The 26,723-nt window shown below is 42.1% G+C and overlaps 1 protein-coding gene across 2 annotated transcripts in view; it reads right to left on the bottom strand.

Moving 5' to 3' along the window:
• adck1 (aarF domain containing kinase 1) overlaps positions 1 to 26,723 on the bottom strand; it is a 321,537-nt gene that overhangs the window by 201,929 nt on the left and 92,885 nt on the right. For both annotated transcript variants that reach the window (XM_050061967.1, XM_050061966.1), the window contains exon 5: positions 2,499 to 2,702. In XM_050061967.1, coding sequence (XP_049917924.1) covers positions 2,499 to 2,702 — 204 coding nt within the window. The remainder of the gene's footprint in view (positions 1 to 2,498; positions 2,703 to 26,723) is intronic.

The raw sequence follows: 26,723 nt of genomic DNA, 5'->3' as shown, positions 1-26,723 counted from the left end.
TAGAAGTGGAATGAAGTTGATGCGGTCAAGTTTGTGGCATTAGGACATGTTAAAGTAAAAACTGGTCACTTCCTGTTACCACCGGGGGGCGCTATGAGTAAGGTGGGATATTAACATATCGGGGCATTTGGGGCGGAGCCATCATCATGTCCAGCAAGTTTGAAGCTGCTACGATCAAGTATGTGGGCGGGAGAGCCGTTCGCAATTCGATGGCAAGAAAACGAAAAGTCACCAAAATTTGTCACGCCCTAGCGGCCACGCCCCTTGACATAGAGAAAAGCTTTTAATAACTTTTGATCAGCATGTGCTCAGGATGATCTGTACCAACTTTGAAGTTATGGAAATCGCCGTAACGAAAAAATTCAAAACAAAGTGGCCGACTTCCTGTTGGGATTTTACCATGACGTTAAGAGACTTTTTTGTGCGTCTGGGTATGATACATGTGCTTACCAAATTTCGTTTGCCTACGACAAACTAACCCCAATGGGGAGGGTATTTTGAAAATTTGTAGGGGGCGCTGTTTCGGCATTTCACGCCGACCATGCGCAACCACCCAAAAATATCGAATTTCGGATGTGGCCGGACGAATGTGGAAAGAAATATCGAATTTCGGATGTGGCCGGACGAATGTGGAAAGTTAGAAGCATTTTCAAGTTTGGGAAATGGCCGAAATTGGGGCACGAAATGTCGCAAGAATAATAATAATAATAATAAACAGCACAATTTCAATAGGGTCCTCCGCGGACGACTTCGTCGTCGCTCGGGCCCTAATAATAATAAACAGCACGATTACGAAAAAATTCTAAACAAAATGGCCGACTTCCTGTTGGGATTTCACCATGATGTTAAGAGACTTTTTTGTGCGTCTCGGTATGATACATGTGTGTACCAAATTTCGCTTGCCTACGACAAACTAACCCCAATGGGGAGGGTATTTTGAAAATTTGTAGGGGGCGCTATTTCGGCATTTTGCGCCGACCATGTGCAAACGCCCAAAAATATAATAATAAACAGCGCGATTACAATAAGGTCCTCACGGACGACTTCGTCGTCGCTCGGGCCCTAATAATAAACAGCGCGATTACAATAGGGTCCTACGGACGACTAGGTCGTCGCTCGGGCCCTAATAATAAACAGCGCGATTACAATAGGGTCCTACGGACGACTTCGTCGTCGCTCCCGCCCTAATAAACAGCGCGATTACAATAGGGTCCTCGGAGGACTTTGTCGTCGCTCAGGCCCTAATAAATAATAATAAACAGCGCGATTACAATAGGGTCCTCACAGAGGACTTCGTCGTCGCTCGGGCCGTAATAATAAATAATAATAATAAACAGTGCGATTACAATAGGGTCGTCACAGACGACTTCGTCGTCACTCGGGCCCTAATAATAAACAGCGCATTAATTACTTTTTTCTTTTTTTCTCTTTTTAAGTGAATTGCTCTTGGGGGCCCCCTAGTGGTCACGGGGCCCTAAGCAGGTGCTTAGTTTGCTTATGCCTTGGGCCAGCTCTGTTTGTGTGTGTGTATGTGTGTGTGTGTGTGTGTGTGTGTGTGTGCGTGTCTGTCTGTCTGTCTGTCTGTCTGTGTGCTTTGTTGGTAGCACCCTGTGCTAACTCTAGAGGCCTTCCATATCCGCTGCCTGCAGAGGATCCTGGGTGTCTCCTGGGAAGACGCGGTGCCATATGTGGACATTGATGAACGGACCCACACACCCAGCATTGCAGTATTCCTTGCGCGCAAACATCTCCGCTGGGTTGGGCATATGATCCGTATGCCTGCCCATCGCCTTCCCAGACAGATCTTTTATGGCCAGCTTTTAGAAGGCCACAGGTCTGCTAGGGGCCAGAAGAAGCGCTTCAAGGATCACCTCAAAATTCTCCTGAAGAACTGCAACATCAGTCCACCCGCACTTGAGCCCCTTGCCGCTGCCCGCAACACCTGGCGTGCCACCTGCCAACAGGGAATAGCTCATCTTCAGGAGCAAGACACAGAGAGGAGGATTCAGCAGCATGCACAGAGGCACCAACGTGCCGCAGGGCCTCCCCCTGCTGGTGCTGGATATCCCTGCCTGTTTTGTAGCAAAATCTACGGATCTCGCATCGGCCTGCACAGCCACATGGCTATGCATAGGCGGAAAGCACCCCAATAACCAGAACTTAATTTTTGGAGCAATGTCATCATCGAAATCAACGGACTGCCATAAGTAAGTAAGTGTGCTGTGAGGAGAAGGTCAGCCCTGACATGCAGAAAGAAGGAGAGAGGCTGCAGAATGCTGCTACATGAAACCAAAACTGTAAAAAAAAAAAAATTCTAATCAACCAAAAATGTCATGACCCCTCCAGGGTCGCGGACCCCCTGTTGAAGACCTCTGATTTAGACAGATTATCACTGTTATTATTTAGGGGTAAAGATTACCTACAAACTGTTTTGTGCTGACTTGAAAAATACCAGAATCACACGTATTCTGTTACAATCCCATTCCATTCTAACTTACCTCCTTGCCGAGGTCTTCTCTGATGACCTGCTGAATCTCCTCCATGCTGCTCTGAGGAGCTCGGCTGTGGAGTACCTTCAATGTAGATGTGTACTCCTCAGGCAGCAGGTAGTCCAGAGCACCAAGGTGCTGGCCTACCTTGATGAAAGTACCCCTGTTGGCACAGCACAATTCTCGAAGACGTTCTGCTGACCTTAGATGCACCTATGGAACAGAAAACAAAAATTAGAAACAAGATAGAAAGTCTCAAGGACGGCTGGGAAATGGTGTAAGGGTCATTGAAATCAAAACTCTTTTTTTTCCTCTTTTAAGCATTAGTGCACAAAGTAAATGTCATGGCATTCTGACATAAGATATCTGGTATGTAATTTTGACATTTTGACCTTAGGATGGAACCAAACAGTGTCTCTGCAAGGGTTTATCCTCTGAGACTCTGAATGCACTCGGAAAGTTTCATTCAATCTGCCCACTTAGATAACCCTCTCAAGAAGAAAATCAGCAATGGTCAATGAACTGCATTAAAATAGCCCTTCTGTAGTCTTTGCCACCACTCAAGGTGCTTTACAACATGAGTTCATACAATAGTGGCAGAGGATACCATACAAGGTGTCATCTGTTCATCAGATAAACATTCACACTTTGACACGTAGACGATAGGGGCTGTAGGGACTTAACCATCAACAATCTGAATGGTAGACAACTGCTGAACAACAGTGAAACAGAAGAGTGAAAAACTGAAGAGAGAATGTCAAGGATGGGTCTCTGTAGTTCCACTTTGTGAGCCTGGAAAGTTTGGGGTTCATACTCTCCAAAAAGTCACACTGAGTTTCTCTGACTGAAACTCTTTTATTTTTCCTTATTCTAATATAACAAAGATCTGAACTGTTGCAGTCATAAATTATGATCAAACAGCTCGTATTGTTTTGTAGTCTTTCCAAATCCAGTGTGGGGACATTATTGTCCACTATGACAAAATTGGGAAGTGAACCCTTTAGTGATTTCATGTAACTTGTGTTTCAGCACTAAAAGTCAGGAAAGGGACAATTGTAAACTCTTGACAAAGTTGGAAAGAGTTTTATTGTCTACAATATCTTTTTATACTTGAGCATTAACACATAGGATAGGGAAAAGCTATAAATTCAAAAGGAGGAGAGACAAGACATTTGAAAGAGACTATAAATGTCCATGTTACATATGACAGAATTATTGCAAAGAAAAATACAACTACAATACCATCACAGTACAATATACATACATGTATGAAAGCTATGTAAATGAGCATTTAAAAAAAAAGAGGTAGATAATCAAATGAGAGACTATTTTGATGTAGGGCCCTGAATGGTATCTGTTTGTGTGTGTGTGCCTGTGTCCGTCCCATCCCGTCTGTCCCATTAGAACCAGCTGGAAGTGATAATGCTTATAGAGAGCTCCTCTCCTGAGACCAGCACAAATAAAAAGCCGTGAAATTAGCTCCCCTTAACCTCTGTAACCCTAACCACATACCTCATGAATAGCCCTAAGGGCATGCACACACACAGTGTGTTCCCACTGGACCATTTGACATGAGTGCCATCTGGGCAATGATGACAAAGCAATGGCAGAAACAAGTCACCAGAGATTACCAGATGAGCCCCTCTGCTTAGACATGCAGTAGGAGCCCGTTTATAAAAAACCAGCATGACACCATCAGAGCAGCATACTCATGTCTGTGTGTATGAATCTGTAATGGTAAAAGCTTTACCACATGGCTGGCCAAATCATTGATATGGTTTATCACACAAAAAATTATTATTAATTAGAGTTTTTAGTTATACAAATTAAATTTTTAGGTTCAACCTCAAATTTCTAGTCAAACCTAAAGGCATAGCTCCTAAACATCGAGAAAACAATTGTGTCAGCAAAATCAATCCTAATATAAGGACAAAGATAATTAATTCTTATTACTTTTATTATCATTATTACTATGATGATGATTGATGATGATGATGATGATGATTATTATTATTGTTAATTATATGGATAATTCATTAAAACTGTGCTACTATATAACTTTTTATTAAGGCCACATGTGAAAAAGGAAATTTCTGAGATTATCAGTTGTGATAGTCACAATTTCTAATTTATTCCCACAGTGCTGAGAAGGGTTGTTTCAGTAGAATTTCAAAATTGTGGGAATAGAGAAAAAATTCTGACCTTGTTCTTAGGAGTTTAAATAAGCAAAACCGACTTCATAAAATAGACTCATCATTCCCTCCAGTTTAAGTCAGATTACTTGACTTGAGACCGATTCCAGTTGCAAATTTGAGGACTTCAGACTTGATTGACTAACACTAATAAAAGCAACCCTGTCTGCTAGAAATGACGTTTGTTTGTTACCCAACTGCTTTCTTTAGAACGCGGCTTGGGCTATTTTCCTGACCGAACCCAACCCTGATCCGAGTCTGAGACAATTATAACTGAGCCCAGCCCGAATCCGACAGACTTTCTGATTTTTAAGTCCGAACCGGACCAAGCCCGACACAGTTTTTTACCTGGCATAGTTATTGTCATGGACAGTGTGTAAATGACCATCAAAAGACTGCTGTTACGCACAGTAAAACATGGCGCTCACACAGCAGCGTGTGCTCAGCCTGTGTGCCATTCAGGCATTGTCACGTAAATAACAAATTTCAGCACTTGAATAGGCAATAGCACAACACAGCAGCATGTCAAGTGGGCCGAACCCGACCCTGCTTTTCATTGCTGATTATTATTAGTAGTAGTATTATAATTGTTTTATCATTATCATCATCATTATTATTATTATTATTATTATTAACATCTCAGTCTGATCCAGGCACCTGCTAAGTTAGACTCCAGGTGGTGCTCAAGCACCTGCCCTGCAAAATGTCTTTGCATGGTACCGGTCTGATCAACAAATCAGTGATTTCAATAGAAAACAACAGCCAGCCAGATGAGCTGAAGTCATGTCAGAGCAATTCCTGGCAGAATGTGTTTGGAAGCTGATTGGTGAGGCGGAATGAAAATCTGCTATCAGTTTGCCCACGGCTTGTATCCTCATCATCAGATTCATCATCACTCCTCTCTTCCAGTAATCAGTATGCTTTGTCCGACGGAGGCGGGCTCACAGCTTGAGGATGACATCACTATGGCAATGCTACTCACTGACAGCCTGAGGGGTATGCTGCTCTGGGATAGGCTGACGCTGGCCTCCACCCACCATCTCTACACATGTGCTATCCAATCAAATGGACCACTAGTGAATTAGACACACAAGTTAATTTATGGTACGACACAAAGACAAAGAAGCTCAGTGCAGAATGCCTCTGGGTATCTCTGCACTCATCCTCCTCACACAGTTGGCAAGGACAGTACATAAAATGCTGGAGGGGTGTGTGTGTGTGTGTGTGTGTTTGCTTTGGAGGGTGGTGTGTAATGGATGACAGAGGATGACAGAATAAAGGAACGATGGTAAGAAGGACCGGTAAGAGATAAAGCAAAAGGGGAGGTGGGGAAAAGGAAAGGAAATAAGGGATAAGGAGGAAAGGAAACAAAAAAGATAGGAGGGAAGGAGAGAGTGAATTATAACTTGATCAATTCACCTTTCATGCTAAAATGGCAGTATACAGTTCAGCTTGTAGTGCTGCAGTTGTGCGTGAACAAAGTGGGTGACAAATATGTTAACATAAACTCTGCAGGCAGGTCAACAGCAGCTAATCAGATATGGAGGCCTCTGTAGGACTGGGCATCTTGATTTCAATTATTAAGCTATTATTTTTAGGCACTATCCATATTATTGGGAAAAAGTAGCTTTTGAGGATATGTCCTCTTTTACTGCGGGGTCTGTTGCAAAGGTCCTGGGCTGTGACAGAAACAATAATTTGTGAGCATAGCCACTGGCTGAAAGCTGATGGTAGTGCAGCAATTAAAGATGGAGGACAAATAGATAAAGTCTTTCTTTGAGCGCATCTACAATAACATATCATTATGGAGACAAAAAATAGACAGGCTGTTGGGCAAAAGATCAACCTTTATATTCAGCCCCCAGGTTTGTTGCAAAATGCAGTTCGAGTCTCTGTGGTGATCCAACTACTGTTCATATGACACTGTAGCCTGCTGTGCGAGAGTGCTATTTACCAGTAAGTCAGCTGCACAGCCCCCCTGCTCCCCCAACAATCCTGCACTGAGCAAAGCACCAAGACCAGTCAAGATTTTCTGAATTGCAATATGAAATAGAACCGTTAGTGATGCTAACTGTTCTTAATGAAGGTCACTTTATGACTCATAAATAAAGGAGAGAAAAGCTGTAATATTTGCAATAGGTGTGGGAATTTCCAGGCACCTCATGATTTGATTTGATTTGAGTTGATTATGATTCAGAGGGCAATAATTTGATAAATGATTATCGATGCATCAAATTTTTTGATTTCTATACATGATTTATTTTTCTCACTGTGTGACTATTTGCTGCTTTTAAAACATAGCATATTGTATTTGCAGCAATTCATAATTAAATTAACAAATTAATTTATTTGCATACCATCTAGCTCTTGTCTAGGTCCCCTTTACCTTCAACCTTCCAGCCAAAATGCTTCCATACCCAGGCTTTAAAACCGGTCAGATTGTATCCCTCTGCAGATGCACACACTAATCTTTTGTAGGATATTTATGTCAGTGTAGAGTCCAGTGATTGCATACTGTAATATTTCAACAGAAACAGTATATAACTACATACTATTTAATAACAAATGGTCTGCAGCCTTTTTATTTTAAAAAGTAAAATGCATTAATTAATTAAGTTTGTTGCATCCATGAACATTTGTGCAAAATTTGAAAATGTACTTGAAATATTGCGTTCATAAGAATGAGAGACAAGTTCACAGTGACCTTGACCGTTGACCTATGACCACCAAAATCTTATCAGTTCATCCTTGAGTCCAAGTGGGCATTTGTGCGAAATTTAAAGAAATACATATGGCATTCTTGAGATATCATGTTCACAAGAATTGGATGGAAGGACGGATGGACAACCCAAAAACATAGTGGCCCACATTTATCAATCTTGCCTGGAAACAGGTGCAGATCTGAGCGCAGGATTCATCTTTCGACAGGACACACGTGTGTTTTATGAAACGTTCGTATCTGACCAATCCCAGCGTACGAATGATCAGGCCTTGATAAATGCGGTGGCTGAAATCGATCGACATTAGCATGTCACGCCTTAAATATTCGTGGTTCAGAGGCCTCGCCCTTTGAGGTCACAACATGGAGAGGAGAAACATTACAAAGAAGAGAAATTTTCCCAAGCTGGAAATCGACACCCTCACGTCTGAGGTGGAGGTAAATAAAAACATGCTTTTTGGAGGTTTAAAAACTGGCATTAAAGGAGCCCATAAAAACGCTGTCTGGAAGAAGAACACGGAGGCAGTCAACAACTTCGGCTGAGGTTTGAATAAAATTCTCACTAAGTAGCCTATGCCTAATGATGATGATAAAAAATGAATCTTTTATTTATCCATAACCTAATAGCCTACGCCTGGTAGTTGATCAAGTCACAATTCTTTACGTTTAGGTCAAGAAAATGTGGTCAGCGGGGTTATAAATAAGGTATTGAGGGGATAACTTCTGTCACATAGAACAAGAACCATACCAAAATGTTAGTCATTTAATAGCCTACTTTGTTTAGATTTATTTAACGCAGTTTACTTATCGAGGAGTTGACTCTGGCTCTGCAGTGCACCCACGCTACTGTTATGGAATATTAATGAGTCGTGCGTCCCCTCCGGCCACTTGGCTACCACGTTTAGTGATAGCCTGGCATCACAAATTACCTGTAAGTTAATAGAGTGGTAATTTTTGTAATTGATGAATGCATTATCATTCATGGCTATTTCATTTAATTTTGTTTTATTCGTTTTGGGAATCCTTTTTTAATATGTACTAAATATGTGGCTGCTTATGCTTAGATGACAAGTTTGAGGTTTGTTTAATAATTATTTTCAGACTCGGATTTTGCTGTGATGCACCCTTGCATGGAAATGGTCGTGTGATTTTGCTGTGATGCACCCTTGCATGGAAATGGTCGTGTGCACAGTTTTCTGCCATACGTTCGTTTGATAAATGAGGGCCAATGCCTCCTGCCATGTGTTAGATAAAGGTGGTTAAGTTACTTCAGTTCTTTAGTGTTTGTTTGTATTTGTTTGCACATAGAAAACAAATGAAAATTACGCATATAAAATTCACCTATGCATTGCCTGTCAGGCTCTCCACTTGTATCTAGCTGGCAGCTTCTCTCCCCCTCCCTTTCCTTCCTGTGTATTCTTAATAACTCGAGTGGAGTCAGGTGTGTGGGAGCCAGACCGCCAGCTGCCAACCATCATCACCACGCTTCAAATACCTGGTTCCAATGTCAACACTCTGCTTAATCAGTCACCTATCAGTCTGCTCAGGTAGATTTTGCAACCTTGTGTTTGCAGAGTTGTAACTCCTGTTTTCCTCTACCCATAGTCCTCAGGCTAATTCCTGCTCCTGTCCTCACTCCCTCCTGCTTTGTCCACCCTCTTGGTTGGCTCTGTTGTGAGCCCTGCTCCCTGGACTGTGCTCCCCCAGCTTTCCTAACTGGATCCCACACCAAGTCCTGAACTGGCTGCTGATCCAACGTCCCCATGCTTTCCACACTGCTCCAGCTCATACCCCAGCTAAGCCCCATTATCCTTCCAACCCTGGCCCAGTCACTACAGCATCTCAGCCTGCCTCTCAGCCAAGTACTTCCCTTTTTAACAAACTAACTTGTTTATTAAAAAGTGTATTGATCCTGTCTCCTGTCTCTGTGTTCTGCTCATGGGTTCTCTGCCAGACATAACAATGTTTCATTATTTCATCCAAGACATTTCTCATGGTTCACTTAATACATGCACAGATACAGGATTGCAATAAAAGAGGTGAATTAAGAGGAATCTTAATCTGTTTTCTTTGGGTGATTTTATGAAGAGCTTGATATTTCAGGTCAATTTGAGGAGTGGCTATGTGCTTCACAATTTGTTGTAAGTGTCTCATTGTAGCATTGGATGCAGTGGTTTGGTCTTGGTCTTGAATTGGTCTCAGTTTAGGTGGTCTTGACTACAACACTCCTCTAGCGTATGTGTAAATCTCAGGTCGGCTTAATATCTAAAACCTGTGTGTAATCACAGATCTTTGCAACTCCTGGTGGCAGAAAAGAGAACAGCATGTTGGAGCATACCACATGCTTACTGCAACCAGGTCGCAGTGGAGAAAGAACCGTTTCCACCAAGCAGCCCAGTTAAGTTCAGTTCAGTTTCCATTGTGAAAAGCTGTGGATGGTACCAACAGAACCATTTCATAGCTTCCCCATTTTTGGGACCCCTCTGTTGGAGAACCTAGCACACAGATCTTTTACTAAAATGTGGAGCTAGAAACACTGCAGTCCATTGATTGGTCAATAAAGGACAATCTCTCTTGGTCAGGGCTGAGCTGTGGCTGGTTTTGAGGCTTGTGTAACCACTGCTCATACTGTGGCAAGTCTTACATACATTAGTAAACTATAACTATAAAATGAAAGAATGTTTGCTGCCTCTTACTGGACTGCCTCAGCTCTGGACTGAGAAAGAATAATTTAATTCACTGGGCCAACTGCTGGCAGCTACCAGCAACTTTTAAGGTGGAACGTTTACTGTTAATGTTACTCAGTGCATGTGTAACCCATGTCAATAGATCTTCAGTGTGAAACTTATGTAAAACACACAAAAAATGATATTCTATATTATACTTTTATTGCCATTGGTGTTTTCCCTAAAGAAAATAAATTTAAATCAGCAATGAAGTAGCACTCTGATATCAGAAGAAAAGTAGACATAGATCTATGATACCTAGAAAAGTCTGCCATTTCAAATAAGGTCTCTGTGTTTATTTTGAATCATTTGTAAAGTTTCAGGTGACACTGGGAATAAAATAGCTATGAAAGCAGTGATTTCATGTGGTAATCTCACGATACTATTTACATACTGCAGTCATACTGCAGTACCTCGCGTCCAATCAGAGCCTGTCTAGTACGCGTGTTTCCAGATGTTTCCGTTTCACTGCGCAAGAGGTCAAAGCCAGGCATGTGGTGGAGTGCTAGTGCTAATCTCTCGGTGGACTGTGCTGAAAAGCTTGATATTTTGCGGAGAATTGTGCTGTGAGAGCTTGATATTTTGTTTGGGTTGAGGATACAACTCTTCATCTGTGGAGAGATTCCTGCCTTGCTGTTGTCGAGCGGTGGATATTCGAGGAGAGACCGGACGAAGAAACCGCCGTGTGTGAGCCATGGGGTTTCACCAGCGAGGAGTTGTTGTTTGAACTGAATTTTTCTGGCCGGGTCTTTTGTTTCCTCCCTGTTTCTCCTCTGTTGGATTCGACATCCTTGGATGAGAGTGGATTCTTCTTCTTCTGCTGTCTCTGAGCTGCATTGGGGTAGTGTTGGAGATCAGCAGTTGTGGCTAGCCAATCAAATTCATGAGATGATCCTGAACTCTGAACTCTTGCTTTAAACTGGAATACGGGTAGGACTGGTTATTGCCAGAACATGGGAGGATATTTCTTTAAGACTGCATGATTTTCATTCTTTCTAATTTTTTTGGACTGAACGAGAAAAAAAAATAGACAAGGTTCATGTTCTTTTCATCTGTGAATTAAGGTTGATTGAGAAGTGTTTTTGATTTGTAAATGTATATTGAGAAGTGATACGTCCTGGTATGAGGATTGTTTTATTTTGACTTTTTAAGTGGGTAAAGAGTGAAGAGCAATATACCCTGAGGTTTTTCTTTCATTTGCAAAAGGTAAAAAAAGAGAGGTGTTGTATGCACTTGAGTTTTTAGTGAGGTCATATTGGATCATATAAGAAAAGTGACACATTTGTCGCATTTGATATATTTTTTTATATTTTTATTGCATATGTTTTTTTATTCTCACTTCATACAAACTTAAAAGTAATACCTGTTTCAAACTTACCTGTGGGTTGTCATTACTCTTGCTACTTAATACTAAATGTTAAAACACTCAAATTCTCCTGAGCCCTACCTACTTCTGATGCTCTGGTCCACGTGATTTTATTTGTTCAGAATTAGGCTTCTGTACCACCGGTACCTTCTTTAATTAGTTAGTGCTGAGCCCAGTTACACATGAGTTGACGATGTGAATCAGTCAGCACACCTTAAATTTCAGTACAACAACTCTGACCATTCCATTATTATTTTTTGTCTCTCTTGGATGACACACATTATTCGTGATGATATGTATGAATTTCAACCACATTATGTGGTCTATGAATATTCAAATCCTCACTTGGGGAAAAAAACATGTTGAAGCATCATTCCGGTGCGCTCCAGCAGCACGACATCCCTGCTCTTAGCTGAGAAGGACTCAATACACAAACCTGCTGTCTTTAAATATCCCATCGAGAGAGACTCTCACAGCAGCCTGTTCTATTTTTGTTATTAAGATGTTGGTGTGCCAAATGTTGGTGCGCAAACTCCATTCTGTGGACAATAAATGAGGTGCAGATGTTCCTCCACATCATGGGTGAAGAGGAAATCCATGGTGCTTCTCAAAGTCAAGGATGCTTCCTTGGTAGGACAGGTCCTTCCAAGTAGGGTCCTACAGAAACTAGGCAAGACTCCTTCCCAGCATTTGGTAAGCACACATTGGAACAGGCCAGCAGGTACCCTGGTGTACATCACTTAAGTGGTCCTGCCTTCAATTTTGTTCAAAGAATTTTGGGTACTTTATGCCCCCCCTGAGGATACACACAAAATTCTCTGAAGGAGGGACTCTGTCCTTGGCAGAATTTGAAGGATCTTTGACATTGGAACAGCTCTTCAGCGGGATTCCTCCTTGAATTTCAGCTGTTTAAGGCATCCTTCATTGAATTTGAGAAGCACCAAAAGTGAAAGCTGGACAGAGCAGTGAGTGACAACAGCCCTGCCTACGTTTAAGAGTACTGTCTGCGGTGGAAACATTAAACCGATCTATTGTCTAGGTACATGTCTGTAGAGGTTCCTTTTGGTTCTAAAGGTACTCTATCAGGAGTTTTTGGTGGAAAGGGGCTAAAGTGGAATACTTTCAAGGGTTATCGCTGTAGCCCCCTACAGTATGCATCTCTGTTGGCAAGATCACAAATGTAATTGCAATTAGTGACAGTGAGTGGCTGTTTGCACAGAGGGTTTACTGACAGCTTCAATCAAAACAGATATCCAACTCCGTTTTGAAACTAGACTTACCACCACACAGTTGTATGCCTCAGCCAACCAGTTAAAGTTAACATCCACGTCTGTCCATCTCATATGTAGCCATGACAGAAGACAATGCTTTAAATATGGATGTTGCTGCAAAGAAGCCACAAGTTCTAAAACGTGGATGCTTTGAACACATCTGCAACACACCAGCACAGAGGATCTAAACAATCAGCACAGTTTCAAGGCAGACAACCAAGACTGGTGTCACCAATTAAGTATCTGACCAAATGTCTCCCCTTCTGTTCCCATTATGATGTTGGATAATGGCCAAAAAACATTATGGCGTCACAGTGAAGTTGTAACTTGACCTTTTGAATAAAAATCTTCATCACGCCATAGCGGGGTGTCGCCCAGAGTGCCATTTAGGCCAGAACCGCCACTGCACCTGACTCCACTCCAGTTATAACACACAGGAAGGAAAGGGAGGGGAAGAGAAGCTGCCAGTGGAGAGTCTGACAGGCAATGCAGAGGTGAATTTTATATGTGTAATTTTCATTTGTTTTCTATGTGCAAACAAATACAAGAGGAGTTCAAATGGACGTTTGTGCTAAATGTGAAAAAAATTCCCTCATTGGCAAATCCTGCATTTTCGAGAATAAGATGGACACGAGGTCACAGGGATCTTGACCTATGACTACCAAAATCTAATCAGTCAGTCTAATCAACCCAAAAATACTGGTGTGGAGATATAAAAATGCTATAGCTTCATAAGGATTGTTTCAAAGTAGCACTTGGCTTCTTGCCCTTTTTGTTTCTTTAAGTCAGTCTCTTTACGTACGTAATTAAAGCGTGGGCCCCAGGGCCAGTTCCCTGTAGTGCAGGTCAGTGGATTGCCTTCTAATGCCATTAAGTACAGATGGCAAATTGTTTTCTCAGAATCACTCTTTCCCTCCCTTTGTGCTTTTTGATTGTATGTAAGTGCTGCTGAGAGAAGCAGGGCTACAAAGCCAGCAAAACACACACACTGGTTAAATCAATTCCTCACAGACCCTCAGTACAGCTAATGTACAGCCAATGAGGTAAGCTGCTAACAAAATACTTTTTCAGGCACACAACTAAATTGTCTTTAGGGCTGTCACGGTGAGGGAATTTTCTCTGCTGTGATTATGGGTGGCTCTATGCCCCCCCCCCCCTTAAAAACAAAAAATCACAATTAGGCAACAACTACAAGGTTTTATTATTATTTGGACTCTGAACTAAGAACCACAAGCAGTTTTTCCCCTATCATTATATTACGCCCCCCCTTGAAGGTCAAGTTAATTTTATTTAATTTTTTTTTCTATGTAGCACCAGATCACATATTTATCTTATTTACATGAAGGCATGTCATTTCTGTCTCTACATGGTCGTGTGTTTACAATTCTCCTCTGCTGTCTGTATCGCGCACGGCGGAGTTCCGCCCCAATGAGCAAACAAACACACACACACACACACACACACACACACACGTGCGCAAACACACACACACACACACACACACACACACACACAGATACAGGTGAGCACACTAGAGCGCAGCTTGGGCCGCATTTACCTGACCGAGTCCAACGCTGTTACCTGACATAGTTATGTTATGGACAGGGTGTAACCCCCAATTTCCACTGTCAGCGGTGCGCAGCGACATGGATCTGGAGCGACCAACGACGTGTACCCTCGCCTACTAGATGCGTTCTGGAGTGTCGCACAGTGTAGCGGAGCTAACGTGGGAACTGCGAGATCACGCGATAAAAAGCAACTGAGACCAGACCAAAACAATAGTTCATTAATAAGGAGAAAGAGAGAAAACAAGTTCAACTTGTGATCGCCTTGCTGTTCACATCAACATTACTTAAAAATTGAGAGTTTACAATCCATAGTCCGTGCATTGTGTTGTATTTTGAAATTTACCAGATGCTGTGTGCATTCCGTTTCCGGTTTGGTGCAAACTGAGCTATGTGGCTTGACGTGAAAAGGAACTGAGTCGCTGGAAAAATAGACCTGGCGCGTATCTCTGACGAAGTGGAGCGGCATGCAGCTTCTGGGACGCTCCAGAGACGCTGCACGCTGCGCGTTGCTCGCTGCTCGCTGTGGAAATGCAGCTATTCACTAGAATGGGAACGTATTTGCTACGTAATGCGCTAAGCTACGCTGCGCTGCGCGCCTCTGACGGAGTATGTGTAAATTGGGGGTAACACGCAGCTCACACAGCAGTGCAGCACAGCACTGAACACAAAGTCACTTGTTATTGGTCTCCAAACAAATTGCGGCTCTATCCATGAGCTGCATATCAAGTTCAGTTACCCAAGACCATTTGGTCCAATAAAGTGCAGGTCCAACCAATTAATATCACTGACCAGACATCAGTTAATCAGGTCACAGATCATCACTGTGTTGCATATGCATACAGCAGGTATGTAAAGGATTATCAATAAATAACCAACAGGGGGGGCAGTTAGACAAGTTAGCCCTGCTTCCCAGTCAAAAACTGAGTCCAATTGCAAAAACGTTAGTATCATCAGAGAGAAGAGACTCTGCTGAACACATCAATGTCATTTTTATGATTGCAGTGTCAAACATGTGAGTAGGTCAGAAAACAGGTGTTGTCAGCTTTCTTCCAGAAATTTCTTATCTCAATTTAAACAGGAGTTTATGGGGAGTGAGTTGGTTTTGCCTTCACTTGGTGGCTCAGTGACCTCAATGTGTAGCGTCGAGGAAGGCCCCCTGCTGCTGATATCCCCGTGTTTAGGCTAAAAAGCTAAACATGAACACATAATTAAGACAATGGTTAACCAGCCAATGGTTAACCAGCACATATGTTTACACCTGCATAACAAGACATAACTCTCCACACCAGCAGACAGCAGTGGTCTGTAATCATTTCTCAAAAAGGGACACCGGACGAGCATCTTGACACAAATTAGCCAGTTAGCACATTGACAACACAATCAAATGTTGAAAGAACAGAGCTTACCTACAGTGCGCTAGTGAACAATAACAAAAACCATCAGGAGATGTTTCTACCAAAGAGCACAATAAATAAAGAAAAATAATCTGTCCTATGAAACAGGTTTGTTTTGGTCTCACATCTTCTGACTTAAGTCGTTTGTTTACTTTCCTCACTTCTGTTTCCCTTCTCATGCGCTGAGCTGAACTGCCAATCAGAGGGATTTCATTCACTAACAGGTTCCGCTGTCATTAACGCCAATTCAACACGCTGAATCAGCCAAAGAAAAGCTGACGGGGGCAAAAAATGCATGTGATTGCTGAAAATACAGGAATCTTAAAGCACAAATACATTGCATTACACTACACTGCTGAAAAACCTGGAAACTGACTAAGAGCTGAAATACATTGCTAGAAAAGCTGGAAGCGGAACTATAATACTGTCATGGGTGGATGATCAAATTAACTAAAAAGCTGAGAAAAGAAATGCTTTGTACTTTAAAAAGCATGAAATGTAGAAAATAAAGTTTAATACAAGCATAAATGTCTCTGAAGAGCATAACGTTTGACATTTGACTGGTTTTTGAAGCTGAAAGTATGCAGAAATATTGGTCGATAGGAAAATGTTCAGGAGAAAGTAATAATTGTGACCTGTCAAAAGCTTAAATTAAGTCTGTACATGAAAGTATGGATAGCTGTAAACTTTCAAAAATATAGTAGACTGAGGATTTAAAGCCTTGTTTTTCAATTCACTGAGAAAAAGTTTGAAAAAGCTTTGTATTTGATCATATTACCTTCTAGGGGCTTTTATTTTGAAATTTCAGCTTTGTCTGGGCTCCGCAGTGAACTAATGTTGACATCTGGGGGTTTTAATTTTTAAAATGCAGCCTTGTCCAAGCCCACCTGGGAAATTCCTGTTACAATCTGGGGGCTTTTATTTTGAAAGTGCAGCTAACACAAGTCTCTCTCCTGTGCACTGTGAGCTCCTGTTACCTGGTTAGTGCATTACCTAAAGAAGCTAAGAGCTGACAGACACTGCTAGATGAGGTAGCAGCTAAACTGTAATAGTGTCAAAGATGGATGTCGGGGAGATTAATTATCTAACGGGGCTGAAAAAAGAAATGTATCGTATCCTTGTACTAAAGCTCAGGTAGGCAGTTTTCTTTTCTTTAAAAAATATAGATTCACACAAGTAATCCCTCTCAATCATCACACTAGGACTGTGTGGTGGTGTCTGTATCAGCAGAGAACCTGCCCTCTGCCTGTATTTCTTATTTTCTTCTTATTTTGGTTTGTTGGAATCATTTCTGAGTGTCACCCGTTTGGTAGTGGTGTGTAGCCCAGCCAATAGCAGTGTAAGGTCATGACTCAACGTAGCGAGCAGGTTACACTGCTCATCCATCAATGCAGCACCTTCCTGCAGGGTTGGGTGGTGAGTGTGTTCACTTGTGCTTTAGAACATAACCACCATGAAAGAATCGTAAGATGAGGCTTCAGTTCACTGATTCACTGCTCTGTGCTTATACACATGGCTCCCTCTCTTCATTCACTCTCTGGCTTGACCACCGCTGCTCTCTCAGTATCATTGAGCCAAGGGGGAGAGGCAAGTTTGAATGTTGTGTTTACAAAGAGTAAGCAGCAAATCCTGCGTAGTAAGTTATACCATGCCATAACCATTTTTACAGACTGAGTTGTTCTAACCATGACAAGTAAACTGGTTTGAATGAAATACAACATTAGTTAAACACATCCAGGCTTGACATCGAGCTGGTTTTTGATTCTCTGTTTTTTCAAGTTGATTGATACTCCAAATATTTAGCAATATAAAGCAATGGGGTTAGGGTTAGGGTTTGGGTTAAATAATGATGTCTTATTGTGTAGTAAGAGTCAAATGTGTCATTGTGTTGTGTGCTGCTGTAAAGCAGAGCAGGGTGCTATACTGGGAGCCCAGCTGCAGCAGTTGTTTTCTGCTGCCACACCAGGGCTAAATGAATGGGATTAGTGGACTATGAACAAGGCCTATTTATTATTGGGATACTCATGATTAGCTCGTTACTCAACTCACTAAGGCTCATCTAGTCTCCTGTCACAAGGGAAAGGGGGGACTGTCTGTGGATTTGTGCGTTTCTGTGCAGATTTAAGCCTGCATAGTCAATAGGCCTCGTCTACATGTATTATAGCATTGGAGCTTGGGGAGATAGCAAAGCCATTCAAAAGATTCCCCCAGCATTTAATACAATGACACAGAATGGGTGGTATCTAAATACACTAAGGCTCAGCTTGGGCCCCTCTGCTCTTTCGCATATTAAAAATGTCATTTAATTTAAGACAGTCCAGCATCAATACAACAAGGTGGAAAAAATACAAGCATTTTGTTATCTCTTAAAGCCAAGCATAGACATAAACCCTCACTGAGCTTGTGATGGTGCCGTTTTCTCTCACTGTGATATAAGAGGAATAGTAAAACTATTGGATTCAATGTTAAATGGGAAAAGAAAGATGAAGGGAAGAGAAAAAGAGAGGTGGCGGTGGTAATGTTGGGGGGTTATTTTTCAGTGGGAGTCACAGTAAATTTCATACTCTGCATTTTTTTGTAATGCTTCCGCAATTGTGCCTCAGTGCAACATGAATGGGAGAAACACTCTCTGCCACGAGCCAGAGGGTACAAAGAATTAGAAAGGATCAGCCGGCTGCAGTTCACTTAAGTAGAATAGAATAGAATAGAAAAGAAAAAAACTAAATTAAAATAAAATTTTCCATTACACAGTCCATTGCAGTTGTGAAAATTTGTTAGTGCGTGTGTGACTAGATTCAGGACGTATTAAACAGTCTTATTGTGCTGGGGACGAAGGATCTTCTGAAACGCTCTGTTGTGCAACGCAGTGAGATGAGCCGACTGCTGCTGCTGCTGCTCCTCTGTCGCTCCAGGAGGCTGTGGACAGGGTGTCTGCTATTGACCATTATGGCTTTCAGTTTGTTCAGTGTGCCCCTCTCCACCACAGTTCTTAGTGGGTCCAATCTCCTGCCGAGCACTGAGCCAGCTTTTTTTTTAACCAGCCTGTGAAAACGCTTGGTGTTTTTGTCCGTCGAGATGCTTCCCCAACACACTGCAGCATAGAGAAGTGCACTGGCCACCACTGTGTGATAGAACATGGTCAACAGCTCCACACACACATCAAAGGACCTCAGTGTCCGCAGGAAGAACAGGCGGCTCTGCCCCTTCCTGTAGAGGGCGTCAGTGTTAGAAGGCCAGTGCAGTTTATCATCCAGGAGGACCCCCAGATATTTGTAGGTGTGCACCACCTCAATGTCCACCCCCTGTATGGAGACTGGTTGATAGGGTGACCTCTTTCTTCTGATATCCACCACCATCTCCTTGGTTTTGGCTGTGCTCAGGTGGAGACAGCACTTACTGCACCAGCCCCTGAAAGCATCCACGAGGTCCCTGTACTCCCGTTCCTGATCGCTCCTGTTATAAGCCACAATAGCTGTATCATCAGAGTATTTTTGTATGTGGCAGGACTCAATACAGTTCAGTAGAGTGTGAACAGGAACTGTGCTAAAACAATTCTCTGTGGGGCACCAGTGCTGCTCTTGACCATCCCAGAGACACAGCTTCCAAGCCTGACAGACTGAAGCCACTCCGTCAGGTAGTCTGTTATCCAGGAGGTCAGGAAGCGATCTACTCCCATCCCCTCCATCCGGTCTCTCAGTATGGGGGGCTGGATAGTATTAAAAGTCAAGGAAAAGGATCCCCACACAACACCCTGGCTCCTTCAAGTAGGTATAGGCCCAGTGCAGCATGTAAAGAACCGCATCTTCCACTCCCATGTGCTCCTGATAGGCGAACTGGAGGGGGTCCACAGCATCAGTGACCTCTGACTTCAGGAAACGGAGGACCAGGCACTCCAGGGTCTTCATAATGTGTGATGTTAAGGCCACCGGTCGGTAACTTGGCCGGGCGCCCCACTTTGGGCACCGGTACAAGACAAGATGTTTTCCACTGCACCGGTACTTTACCTGTTTGAAGACTCCTGTTGAAGATCCACTAAAGGGGCTCCGCTAGCTTGGCTGTACAGTCTTTCAGGACACACTCCATCTGGGCCCGCAGCTTTCCCTGTACCCAGTCTCCCGAGCTCCGCCCTCACCTCGTCTGCTGTAAAGGACAGTGGTAGTTGGCCGTGGGTGGTAGATGTTGTAGCTCTAGCTGTAGCTGCAGTAGTAGGGGAGGGGCTACTTCCAGGAAACAGTGGAGCAGGAGCAGCAGGTCAGAGTCAAAGTCAAAGGGAACTTTATTGTCAATCAAAACCATACAATAAGCAATTGCACAGTAAAACGAAATTACGTTACTCCACACTCCAATGTGCTGGTTTGTAAAGAACAACATTTAACATAAAAAGTAGTGCACACAGACAGCAACAAGTTCACCTAAACACAACATAGAAAGACAGTATAGACACTGACAGACAAAGTATTGCACAGGATTTTTCAAGTATTGCACTTAAGAAAAGTTATGCAGTGTGCCAGGGATGTAAACAGTGATGTGGCATGTAATGAAGGTAAAGTGCAGAGTGTTGAACAGCAGCATAGAACTATGTTGTGAGTATAAAGTGCATAGTAGTGACATGAGTTTAAATGGTTTATTACAGTCCAGTCAGTCGCTGTGGGTGTGTGTGGCTCAGGAGTGACATGTCATAATTTTTTCTTGAGTGAGTTGAGTAGTCTGATGGCCTGTGGAAAAAAGCTGTTGCTGAGTCTGGCAATCTTGCACCACATGCTGCGGTAGCGCTTGCCAGATGGCAGGAGGGTGAACAGTTCATGTGCTGGGTGGGTGGGGTCTTTGATGATATTGGTAGCTCTGTTACTGCAGCGGGACGGTTACAAGTCCTGGATGGATTGGTGGGCTGTTCTAGTGATCTTCTCAGCTGTCCTCAGCACTCTCTGTAGGGCCCTCTGGTCTGCAACAGTGCAATTGCCATACCAGACTGAGAGGCTGCTGGTTTAGGATGCTCTCAATGGCATCCCTGTAAAAAGTGGTGATGGCAGAAGGGGAAGGTCAGCTCTCCTCATCCGGCGCAGGAAGTGGAGGCGTTGCTGTGCCCTCTTGACAAGGGAAGTGGTGTTGGTGGACCATGTCAGGTCGTCAGTGATATGCACCCCCAGGAACTTGGGCTGAATCCAAATGTCCGCACTTCACTGCACTTGCAGACTCACAGACTTTGCAGGCGCGTTCACGGGAAGTCTGGGAGTGTTTAGGACCGTCCAAATCCACAATTCATTTAGTCGACAAGGGGCCTCAAGCAGACTTTCGGCAGACTTCCAGAGAGTCCACTTGGGGTGCAGACTTCAGCAGACTTCACTAGTTTAATTACCCACAGTTCATTGCAATACAGACATGACGTTTTAATTTTTTCCAAATTGCTGACAGAAAAAACGCACACACACACACACACACAAAACCACATAGACTTATTGTAAATTGTAATATTAAAACGTTACTTGAATAATGTAGGCCAGATATAAATTCAACAACATCATGATACAGAAATATGCAGAAGTATAGACTATAATCAATATGCATTTTAATATTGCAGCCTAGCCTTTAAAAGCTATGCAATCTCATCACATAGGTGACTGCTGCAGTGATCACCATATACATGATAGTCTCTCAAATGTTTCCATGGAAACGAGTGAAACAGACTCCAAGCCTGTCTATTAGCTCCTTTTATAATGCTGCAGACTCCCCCTCTTCCAGACTTTACGTGATGACGGTGAAGAAGTCACATTACCTACGGCTGAAGTCCACGAGGGCTCAGTCTGCAAGTCCAGAGGGTGGAGATTTGGATTCAACCTTAGTGCTTTTCACAGACTCCACAGCGCTGCCACTGATGGTGAGTGGGGTGTGTGGCATGTGTTTTTTCCTCAAGTCCACAGTGATTTCTTTTGTTTTGTTGACATTCAGTAGAAGATTATTGTTGCCGCACCAGTTGATGAGTTGATGTACCTCCTCTCTGTAGGCTGAGTCGTCATCACCACTGATGAGGCCCACCACCACTGTGTCATCTGCAAACTTGATGATGTGGTTCGAGTTGTGTTTGGCACAACAGTCATGGGTCATCAGCATGAACAACACAGGGCTAAGCAAACAGCCCTGGGGTACCCTGGTGGAAGGTGGAGCTGAAGTCAATGAACAGCATACGCACATAACTGTTTTTGTTTTCCAGATGAGCCAGGCTTAGATGAAGTGCTGTTGCTATGGCATCATCAGTAGAGCGGTTGGAGAGATTTACAAACTGGAATGGGTCAAGTGTAGAGGGGAGACTGTATATAGACTATATTTTTAGTCCTTGACCAGCCTTTCAAAGCACTTCATCGTGATGGGAGTGAGTGCTATGGGCCGATACATGGTCTCTCTCTCTCTCTCTCTCTCTGTATATTTCGGGCTCTAACTCAACCACACGTTATTCAAAACACGCCGTTCATCTCAAATGAAAGCTGAGACTCCGCTGTTTCGACACATATGTGCCAAAGCACGCTATGCCAAAGCATCAGAGAGATAGAGGCCAAAAAACAACAACAACAGAAATCGTTTTGCTGATATATATTTGTAATATTTCTCTTACCTTGTTGTTTTTGCCGTGAAAAGGTCATTCTGCCGTTAAATCACACTTCATTCCCATTTACCGACATGTTGTCCATCATTCAAATGAATTGTCAATCTGAAGATATCACCAGAGAGATACACTCGTTCCGAACACAGACATATATAGCTTTCATGTTTGTGGAGTCAAAAAAGTGATCTTAGTCGCAAGTTTACACTGTCTAGCTCACAGCTGACACATTTGCTCATGTTACTTCCAGAGGCACTAGCTCATTTCCTGTTGGATTTAGGTCAGTGGTGTCAGTGAGTGATTTGTAGGTCTTGAGCAGACAAAGAAGCCAGTTTTGCTTTGATCTTTGTACACCATTCTTACAGGGCGCAACAGCCATTTTAGTGTGTCTAGGTGGTGCAAAAATTGTCAAGAGGTTTTGTGACATGTCACCTTCCAGAAGCACTAACTCATTTCCTGTTGGATTTAGGTCAGTGGTGTCAATGAGTGATTAGTAGGTCTCTAGGAATTGAAGAAGCCAGTTTTGGTTTGATCTTTCTACAGCATTCATACGGGCCGCAGCAGCCATTTTACTGTGTCTATGTGGTGCAAAATTGTCAAGAGGTTTTGTGACATGTTGTAAAGGTCGCCTAGTTCTACTTTACACAAGGCATTTAGTGACGGGAAAAATTTATAATTTTTCATGTTCCGCTGTCACATTTATTAATGCTGTATGGTGAATTTATCAGATGCCATTTATATGTACACGGGTATGGTATGGACTGAAATATTGTTACTATGTTGATGCCAAAACTTGATATAAGGGGGAAGTGATGCATGACAGGGACGATCAGCAGTCGGCGTTTGGAGGTGCACGAGGAGTTTCCCGTCTCTAAAGGATCAAACCAAATACAGTGGATTATTTTTGTTCCTTGTGGATTACCTCAAGACACAACTTTGCTGCCAAGTGGGACGAGTGGTGAGGTTGCGTGGTTCTTTGTTTGTTTTTTGTGAACTGCGGCGCTTCATTACGCTCCAACAGACTCCCCTTTAACATATATGTTTTCTTTTTTGCCGGCTTCTGGGACTTTGATTGACTGCTGGGGGGTAATTCGGGTTATTTTTGTGAAGAGTGAGTATTTTGGATAACGTGGAAAAAGTGTTTGATTACCTATGAATTGTTTGGTGAACTGGCGTCCACGCCGTTTTTTGTTTAGTGTTATCTCTGTTGTGGTCCTGATTTTCTGTGCAATTGTGTTTGCTCCTGTCTGATCCTTCTCTCCCTCTCCCTGCAGAGTGAGTGCTGAGGGGCGGGGCGATCTCCGGGAGCAATGGGCTCCCGGCACATCTGCAGCTCGTTCTGCCTAATTAGCCGGCTTCTTAAGCCACACTCTCTTTGTCTCCAGTGCTGGATTATTCTCTTTGCTCTAGCATTACGCTCGTGCGCTCAGTGATCTCCTGCCTCCCGCCACGTGTTTATGCTCCAGTGTTGGTCTCCAGGTTTAGTGAGTTTTTGTGCCTTGTCACTCTTTTTGTTGCACTTTTGCTCTTGCTCTTTTTCCCATGTTAATGGTGATTTTCTGTTTAGCCTTTTCTGTTGTTACTTTTCCCTCAGAAAGAGTTTTTGGTTGATACTTTGTTTGCTCGTATTTTTCTGTGAACTGATTTTTTTGTTGCTACTTTGTAAATAAACTGTTTTTGAACTTAACTCTGCAACTGGGTCCTGGCTTCCTTGTCTGGCACGTAACAATCTCCGTCCGGACGCGGACATGATTTATTTTCTTTCACTAAAGTTTGATTATTAATTCAACTTATTGTGACTCATTCGTTAATCTTCATTTTTTCTGAATGTTTTAACACTGCAAACGGTGAGAATTTGAGTTTGTTTTTGTATCTCAAACACCTCGCACCTGATCCGCCCATAACCTTTAGAGTAGCGTTGTAACTTTTCCTTTGGTTAATTTTTATTGCAAGGGGAATTGTTACATTTAAGAGGGCATAAAATCCAAACCGTTCCAGTAATGACAAAGTTGTTCAGAGGAATTGTTTAGCAGGGCTTGGTCTGTCATGTGTGCATGTTTGAAGTCGATACGACAAAATTTGTAGGAGAAAATATTTTTTAGTAAGAGAATTTTTGAAAAATGACATCTTACTTTGAAAGGGCAAATAGCTCACTGCCGATTTCGGTGAGTTTTGGAGCATGTTTAGGGGGTCAAATTCCAACTCAAAGAGATGGCAGAAGAAAGAACAATAATTAAAGCTGCAAGCAGCGTTGTTCGGGACCTCGGCTTCACACTATTTCGGCGTCCAGCTCATGTAGACAATGAGCATTGCGTTCTATTATGTCAATAGAACGCAAGGTCATTTTTTGGAAATGAAGCCATGACTTGGGAGTAGAACTTTGATGGCTTCTGAAAACCAAACTACTGACGACATCAATCAATCAATCAATCAAGCAATTTTATGTATAAAGCCCAATATCGAAAAACACAATTTGCTTCACAGGGTTTTACAGCATACAACATCCCTCTGTCCTTAGGACCCTTGCAGCAGCAGAAAAACTGCCTTTAACAGGGGGAAAAAAACAGTAGAAACCTCAGGAAGAGCAACTGAGGAGGGATCCCTCTTCCAGGACGACAGACATGCAATAGATGACGTACAGAACAAATCAACATAATACATTAACGATAATCCGTATGAGACAATGAGACAGAAGGGGAGACAGAGAAAGAGAGAGATAAAGGACAGACGATAATGTTATTAGCTTACAAGAACATTAATGAAAGTATTAATATTATAATTATAATTCTGGCTATTGTGGTTCAATATGATAAGTATATATAAATATCTGATAGTATACATATGGGACAATAATCATATTATAATCATATTGAGATTTGCAAGACATTGTTGCAAATAAAATAAAATAAATGCTATGTTAGCGTTGATATGGATGGAAAACTTGTTTTTAAATCTAGTGTTGTTCCATTTTTTGCATGTGTGTATATGTGGTGTCTGAATGTTCAGGGAGGGATGGAGAGATTGTGTGTGTGTGTGTGTGTGTGTGTTGTCAGGAAGCTATGTTTATCATGAGGGCAAAACTTGTTTTGAAATCTAGTGTTGTTCCGTTTTTTGCATATGCGTATATGTGGTGTGTGTGAGTGTGTGTGTGTGTGTTGTCAGCAAGCTCTGTTTATCATGGGGGCAAAACTTGTTTTGATATCTAGTGTTCCGTTTTTTGCATGTGCATATATGTGGTGTGTATGAGTGTTCAGGGAGGGTGTGTGTGTGTGTGTAATTGTGTAGCTAAAAAATGGCAAATTATGAGCTGCAGGTTGCTGCATTACTGTTATCTCTCTCTCTCTCTCTCTCTCTCTCTCATACATACACCCACAATGAATATTTAGTAGATATAATCTGAGTAGGAGTTAAAAATAGAAAATAAAATTTATTGAAAAATTGAAACTGCCCCAAAAAATAATGCATCAAAATTGATATTGTTATTTATCATTCACATATCACAGACTGGGATAAATAAAAACTAAATCCATCCAACATTTATTATATAGGTAAATCATAATTCATGTTTTTTTTTTCATTATAGTAACAGTGACTTCATGTAAATAAAATGGCAAATAAATTGTTAAAAATCCTCAAAAGGAATGAATATTTGATATGTATAATCTGAGTAGAAGTTGGTTGAAAGATTTAAGCAAAAAAATGTAGAGAAATATATTAATATTTAATATTTTTATGGTTGTTCACATCATCCCAAAGGGGACAGGTGTGATTTTTTTCACCTGCCCGCAGGGTTAACCCTATGGGTCCTAGGAGTTTTTGGGGTATTTTTACTGCCTTTACTTTTAAGATGATATCACAGTCATTGTAAAGGCTACATACACATGCTATATCTTGTTTTTTTCAGGACAATGTGGGCTATCCAGATTTGCNCCTGCCCGCAGGGTTAACCCTATGGGTCCTAGGAGTTTTTGGGGTATTTTTACTGCCTTTACTTTTAAGCTGATATCACAGTCATTGTAAAGGCTACATACACATGCTATATCTTGTTTTTTTTCAGGACAATGTGGGCTATCCAGATTTGCCATCATTTCATGTCCTTCTATGTGCCTGTATTTTATATAAATTTTTATATCAATGAAAAAAACATTTGTGTTACTAAATTCTTACATTTTTACATGTATCTCAGCATAGCAAGTTGGAAAATGACATATTCTGCCATATCTGAAGAGGGGAGACTCTCTGGAATCTGGCAATATAAGAACCATGATGCTGGGACATTCTGTCACTTCACAGCAGTCCAAAACATGTGGTTTGTGCCAGGCGGACATGATGCCAGTATTTTTTCATTATTGCAAGAAATTCCATTGACTCATTCACAAGTCAAAAATGTGTTTTATCTGAAA

This window comes from Epinephelus moara, chromosome 14 (genome assembly GCF_006386435.1).
Source record: "Epinephelus moara isolate mb chromosome 14, YSFRI_EMoa_1.0, whole genome shotgun sequence".
Taxonomy (NCBI): Eukaryota; Metazoa; Chordata; class Actinopteri; order Perciformes; family Serranidae; genus Epinephelus; species Epinephelus moara.
Note: the sequence above shows the minus strand (reverse complement) of the source record. Positions and strands in the feature narration are given on the sequence as shown.